The sequence below is a fragment of the Nilaparvata lugens genome, chromosome 13 (assembly GCF_014356525.2).
Source record: "Nilaparvata lugens isolate BPH chromosome 13, ASM1435652v1, whole genome shotgun sequence".
In the NCBI taxonomy this organism is placed as follows: Eukaryota; Metazoa; Arthropoda; class Insecta; order Hemiptera; family Delphacidae; genus Nilaparvata; species Nilaparvata lugens.
In genome coordinates, this window is record NC_052516.1 from 27078058 (window position 1) to 27085532 (window position 7475).

The window sequence follows — 7475 nt, forward strand, 5'->3', positions numbered from 1 at the left end:
GAAGAAGTTAAGATGTTAAAGAGTAAGAAGATGTTAAAAATTTAACATCAAACATCCAGATCATAATCATTGAGATTCTCCAAGATTTGCAACACTGTCATTCCAGAGTTTTTATAACAGGCACAACATCAAAAAAAAGGGTAAATTTTTGGAATTTTTAATTGTAGTGTCATAAACCATGGGTTTTGACAGCTCCCTCCTCAAGCACATCAAATTTTTAATTTATTTCCCTTTTTAATTTTCAATTGCCCAAAATCAGGATCACTAGAAAGCCAAAATGCGCTGACTGAATGAAAAATCGCAGAGCTTCAGAGTGGTGGAACTTTCCAGTCCCCCCACCAGCAGTAGATTCATGAATAGCATAATAAATGGCATAACGTGCCATTTCATTAGTGATCTAATAGTTTTATGAATTTATTGGTGGAGAAGACATTATTTCAAAATTTCCCGTTTCTCACCCATGAAAGGCTGTGAAGGAACGTGAATAACTGTGAGCACATTATTCAGATGTCATCTTGGAAAGAAGAGGCTCTTTTCGACATTTTAATAGCCATTGTATTTCCAGTTAGACACTAGATGGATCTTAACCCAATTGAAATACAGTATATTATTTTCTAAACAAATGGAACCTGCCCGAGTATTGTTCCATATCAAAATTGGACTGGACTGGATCAGCTGGTGGCTTAAACTTGAAATATTACAATATTGGGGACCGAGCTTTGCTCTGGAGTGTAAAAGCATAGAACATTTGTAACGAAAGATTTAATTTATAGTTTTTATTTATTAATCTATTTTCTCAGTCGTACAATTAGTTTTAAAGTTATATGAGGAGGCATAACAGGCTTATGCCCAAAACTGTCCATTTTCAAATTTATACTACAGTCCAAATCAAAATCTAGGGTAAGCTACTATCACTCAAAAAATTACAATTTATTCACACTTCAAAAAGCAAACACATCATCAATTACAAATAGATATACTATGAATTCGATTTAGAATGATATACTATGTTTGCTACAATATTTGTTGATATACTATGAACTATTCTACACTAACAGCATCTAGTTACTATTTTGGACTTTCAGGAGTAAACATGTTTTCTAAAAAAAAGAGAAATAAATGAAAATAACTTTCTCTTGCTGAATTTTTTCTTCTTGTGAGATCAGCTGGATGATCCCACACACATGCACTCGTTCACTCACTTCCACGGTATCGACAGACGTCAAAATTTCCAGCTGTTTTTCCAAGGACGTATTTATCCTTTTAATGTCCTTCAGTGAGTTATCCCAGAGTTGAGACCTAGCGCAATCGAATCTTCATATCATAAACCTACTTTGTTCCAAATTTCGTGAGAATCGTTAGAGCCGTTCAAGAGATCCGGTCACACACACATATATATATATATATAAACATAAAAACATCTAAACAGAAATTGCTCGTTTAATAGTATAGGATGGACACGACTATTTCTCATTCGTTTTCATAAACTATTTTCTCCACTTTTTTTTACACATCTTATCATATATATAGGTTGCTACATTGTGAGCCATTTTATTCAGAAAAATCATTGTATTTATGAATCGTTGAGTGGAAAAATACTCACATCGGTAATGTGTGTTGTAGTATTTTCTGACTGATATCGTGATGACTTGCTCCACACTCCTCACGAACAGATTCGGGTCTGGAGACATTTCAGACAGATCAGCTCGTTGTTGGTCGAAAATGTCTCGAATTCCCAACTGAAATGGAATAATTGATTGAAAGATTACAATTATAGTTTGGTGTTGACATTTATTTCATCAATAATATCAGAGTTGCACCCTGATAGACATATGAATTTTCAGGGGCGGAAAACAACTAACAATATATTGCAGATAGAGGAGAAAATAGAGGAAGGAGGAGAAGGAGAAAAAAAAGAAGAAGAAAAAGGAGAAGAAATGGGAAAAAGTGAGAAAAGAAGAAAAAGTTGAAGGACGAGGAGAAGAAGAAGAAGAAGAAGAAGAAGAAGAAGAAGAAGAAGAAGAAGAAGAAGAAGAAGAAGAAGAAGAAGGAGGAGGATGAAGAGGAGGAAAAGAAGGAGGCATTAATTAATGTTGTACAGTTTACTACAGTATCTTGTTAGCTGGAAAAAACACGTCATAACATTCATTCACAAAAATAATATTTGACAATGGATCAAAAAGAAATCAAAAAAGGTACTAGTAATATTCTATTTAATTAACTCTCAAGTAGCCCTATTAAAAAATAATTGAAATCAAAAAGAAGGGAAATTGTATTGTTTTCCATGACGAAACACTTGATATAATAGATTTGTTGTAGTCTAGACACTGTGCATCTACTTTAATATTAAAAGCACGCACAGTTTTTGATGAGAAATGACGAGTGCATTTCATTCCTGAGGAGGAGCTTCATCAGCCTTGCCACTCTTAAGCCGCGTTTACACCAAAGTTATTAGTGAAAGACCAATGGTCTTTGTTTGTACAGTTACTTTTTTTTCTAGTTCTCTCAAATTGGAGTGCTTACTGAATGCTCGGGTGGCATGCCAATTGACAGAATCCCAAACGACCGAAACGCTATATTTTCCCAAACGGCCGAAAACTACTTTTTTCCCAAATGGCAGAATTGAAACTGGAACTTTCTCATTCAGCCGAATCCCAAATGACAGAAAACTTTTAAGAATTTTCCCAATCGACAGAAAACGTGTTTTGTCCCAAACGACAGAAAGTGGTGAGAGTCCCAAATGACAGAAAGTGGTGAGAGTCCCAAATGACAGAAAGTGATCAGTTTCCCAGACGACCGAAAACTCCTCTAGTTTGTCGCAAACGGTAGAAAGTACAGTAGACGTGCCACTTCTCTACTCTTTTTCTTATACTCTCTTATCCTCTCATCCCTTATTTTTTTTCTTCTGTTCTCTTCTTCCCCCTTTATTCTTTTTCTCCTATTCTATTTTCTTTTCTCTTCTTCTCTGATTTTGCTTCTACTTCTCCATATTCCTGTAGAAATAGAAGGAAATTCAATGGGTAGGACCATTCGTTCCTCCATACTTTCGTTCCTCTTCTTGAAATCTATTGGACTAGTAGTTCTGTGAACAGTAGACCTCGTGCAGTTATAAACCACAGTCTCCTCTGATACTGTCCATCAGAGTAAATTCTGTCCTGTCCTGTCGTGTAGGCGGGATATAAGTGAATAAACGACTAATGGCTGTTTGGGTTGTTGTATCGACAATGCCAAATATTGAAAAATTGTGTGCCAAAATAGCATCTGGAGTATTTGTCATGAGACAGCTTGCAAGGCTCGAAGATAAAAAGCTACTAATAACAGCCTACCATGGTCTCTTATTGTCGCATATAAGGTATGCCATCATAGTGTGGGGTAACTCGTCAAAGCAAAATATGGATAGAGTATTTAAGATGCAAAACAGAGCGGTTAGGTGTATAGGAGAAGCGAATAGGCTAGATTCTTGTAGGCCACTGTTCAGGTCACTGGGTCTACTAACAGTGCCTAGCTTGTTCATCTATGAGGTTATTTTATTCGTAAGAGCAAGTGATTTGAGCCAAAATCTTGACGTTCATAATTACAACACGCGAAACCGATCTGACTATCACTTGGTGAGGCATAATAGTAGAAAAAACCAAGCTATACTGGTAGTTTATTCTATAGCAAGCTACCGCTCATGCTGAAAAGAATTGAAAATACCCAGACATTTAAAAACCAATTGAAAAAGTATTTAATTGATGCAGCTTTTTATAGCTTACAAGGATCCTTTCAGATTGAACTAACTTCAAAGAATTAAAATATGATTAAAATATGACAAGTAATTAGAATAGGGCTGTATTATCGACTTAAATATTCACTTGACTATTCAGTATGGATTGGTGATTTATACACTTTGACTGTTCTGTACTGTATGTAATTTAGTATTCGAAAGAATGACTTGTCTTATACTCCCTCCTGGAGTCTCCAAGACGAAATCTTGAAAAAAAAATCTATAAAAGGCTGAGCCCCGACAGACTGAAATCACACCACAGCCCAAACTATTGAGCCTAAAAACTTGAAATTTTGCACAATTGTTTATGGTAGCCTCAAAACATCCACTAAGAAAGGATTTTCAGAAATTTTCCCCCCTGAGAGAACTGGGGCCCCCTCCAAAAAGTTTGTACTTTTTAACCGCTCATTCCACATCAAAGTCATGAGGAACTTCTTTGTTCAGCTACAAAAAATAATTAGATCTATGCAGAAAAATTCCGATCAGGAGCACAGGGGGGTTCAGGAGAGGGCTTTTCTCTAAAATTTTTATGTAAAATCACACTACAGCTGAAACTAATCGCCAATCGGCCTACAGACTTAAAACTTTGCACAAATATTCTTCAAAAATGCTAGACGCGCACTAAGAACGGTTTTTAAGATTTTTCACCTCTAAGGATTTCAAAGGAATGAAAAGGATCCTGTTAATTAAGGTTATGAACATGGTAGGTGAACGCCATATGAAACTGAGATAATTGACACATGATATTCTAGCAAATGTTGTAATCATTGGAAAGCTTAAAATAATCTTACCAATCAGCTGATCGAATTGATTTTTCGTAAATCGAGAGCGCGAGCTTGCCACGTATGTGTTTCATTGTTGTATTCTTGGCCAGTTTGGTTTGCGCCTTCTATCATCTGTATATGGAGTCTCATACATTCCGATTAGAACAGAGCACAGAGATTTTCTTTGATTGGGAGTTTGTTGATAATTCTTTTTTCAAACTCAAATTTTATTGCAAACAAAAATTGAAGTTATTGCAAACAGAAATTTCCTAGTAGACAACAAGATTACAAAAACAAGATGTCAAACATAGACCTACATTTATTTGTAGCACGGCCAGAAAAACTTGAGTACTAGCCGTGAGTTCATTCAATATAACTTATATTTTTGTGTTGATATTTTGTGAACAAAAAGTACGAGTTGATGAGAGATGTGAGTAATTTCTTATATTTGATCCAAATGACTATTCATATTGTAGTAGTCGGGGTCACAGCAATCAAAAGTTTTTTATTCTGTAGCTAATAAATTTCAAACGTATTTTTGAATTAAATTGAGTTACTAAAACGTATTGATCATAACGAATGACGCAAAATCGTCATTTTGTTATCCCCCCAAATTATTCTCCTTCAAGAATGGGGCATACAGTTCAATGAGCAAGGAAAGTTGTGTGAGTGCGCCACACCAGATTTTTTTTATTTACATCTCATGTAAATTTACGGACTTCCTATGAGCTTAGTCATGCAGCATTCATTATTCCGAAAACATATTCTACTCAATCAATTGGTAGTAATATCTATCAGTAAAGTGTTGAATTAAAAAAATAATAAAAATGGATAGGTTAAATCAGTGTTTCAGAAATGAATTTAATATTTTCATAGTTGTTGATTGTCAATAGATGGTCTAGGAAATACGCGATGTACGATGAATCACACAGAATTCCATATATTCTTTCCATCTTCCATTTTAGAGTGAATATAAGCTAAGCTACATTCAAAAATTTTTAAATTATTCTTTCATTCTTCAGTAATTAATGAATGCAATATGAACAACTCTCTTTCATGAGGTGAATATTTTTTTCCCAACATTTTCCAGTTATTATTTGTATAGGTCTCCTAAGGAACGATTATCTACAGCTGGTACCAATCAACTACACTAACTTCAACTCCAAACTACCGTTTTAATACCAGTACACAATTTATCACAGGGTGACTTGTTTATTATACAGCTGGTAACTTCAGATGCTCAATCATATTGTCACAATAATATGATCTTGAATCATGATCATCTTTCCGTTCTTCGGTAGCCGCTCTGTCGACAATTTCAAAACATAGGTCTGTAAAATGGATTAATAAATAATTATTACTAGTAGTTCTGTGAACAGTAGACCTCACGCAGTATTCTCATCCACAAGTACCTGATTGAAACTATAGACCTTATGGAAATACAGCAATAGACTGGCTTCTCCACACATCTGTATAATCACTTGTCAAGCTGATTTATGATGAATATGACAATTCAATTATAATTTTACCAACTCTAAGGCAACTAGAAAGCCTGCCTGTCTTGACAATATATTTACAAATATGTAGATAGGAATATATTTTGCTCGGACGTAACTCCTTTTGCTTTTTCGGATCATGACTCAGTTTGCTTGAAAATGAATAGAGCTACCTCAATGTTACCAAGTAGTGAGTATGGAGAGCCCAAGTTTGTCATCACAAGACCAATGACAAAAAATAAATTTCTCAATTTTAAAAATTCTCTCAAAAGTTATGACTGGGAAAGTTTGCTCAATAATAATAAACATTGCTCAGCTGATGAAGTCTGATAAATTTTTCAATGTTGTTTTGAGTCTATTCGAATCTAATATTCCCACGCATAAGTCTAAAGTCAATTCTCGTGTGCGTAATGTTAAAAATAATAATGCATGTTATACTACTCAACTTGCAGCTATGAAAAATAAATTAGAATTGCATTCGTATATGTATAGAATTTATGGAACAGATGAGTTTAAATATAGGTTCTCGTCGACTTGAATCTTAGACCTCACTTCGCTCGGTCAATTACCTAATTAGCAATAATTACCTTCACGAGTTATCCTGTCATATTAAGCGAGTAATATTTATGTATGTGTATGTACTTATTTATAATTCAACGGACCTCGAAAAAGGCTCCAACGATTTTGATGTGATTTGCAATATAGGAGGATCTTGATAAAAAAATCGATTGCACAGAGTCTCATCCTTGGGAAAACTCGTTGAAGGACATGAAAAGCAGAAGTCTATCCTTCCAGGAACAGCTCATACAAGACTGCAATTTTCATTATCTGTTGTACCACTAATAAAAGTGAGATGTGATTATTCCAGCTGAATGGCCCGGCAAATACATTCTATTTCAATCAGCTGATCACGTGTAAAACGTGGCAAAATTCTCAGCTTAGAGGGAGAAGAAGGAAGAGGAGAAGATGGAGAAGAAGGAGAAGAAGGAGAAGGAAGAGAAAAAGGAGAAGGAGAGGAAAGATAAGAAGGAGAAAGAGAAGAAGAAGAAGAAGAACAGAATGAAAAAGAAGAAGAAAAGAATAACGAATAAGAAACCTCATAACATTTATCTTCATTAATTATTTATTATTTTACAAAGGCGACTTTCTAGAAGTATTTTAAGCCTAGGTGATGATGATGGGATGAATGATAATACAATGAAGGTAGAGTTTTGAATGAATAGAAATATAGGTTGTGCTATCCACTTGATTTGAATTCACTTAAATAAACTAGAAATTTTGAATTTGATTTGATAAAAAACCAAAATGTAAAAGAATGATTGAATTCAATAAACTCTCAGAACTTGAAATATTAAGCTATTAAGAGAAATTTATTCCTGTTTTAATTCTCTATCCATTCGCAATAATTGCGTAAATGAATGTAATGAGGGAATAGGACAAAACTGAACA

General features: G+C 34.5%; 1 protein-coding gene across 1 annotated transcript in view; it reads right to left on the bottom strand.

Moving 5' to 3' along the window:
- Window positions 1-7475, bottom strand: part of LOC111050465 (serine-rich adhesin for platelets) — a 67107-nt gene that overhangs the window by 13930 nt on the left and 45702 nt on the right. The window contains exon 7 of the mRNA XM_022336802.2: window positions 1604-1739. Within this exon, the coding sequence (XP_022192494.2) occupies window positions 1604-1739 (136 nt within the window). The remainder of the gene's footprint in view (window positions 1-1603; window positions 1740-7475) is intronic.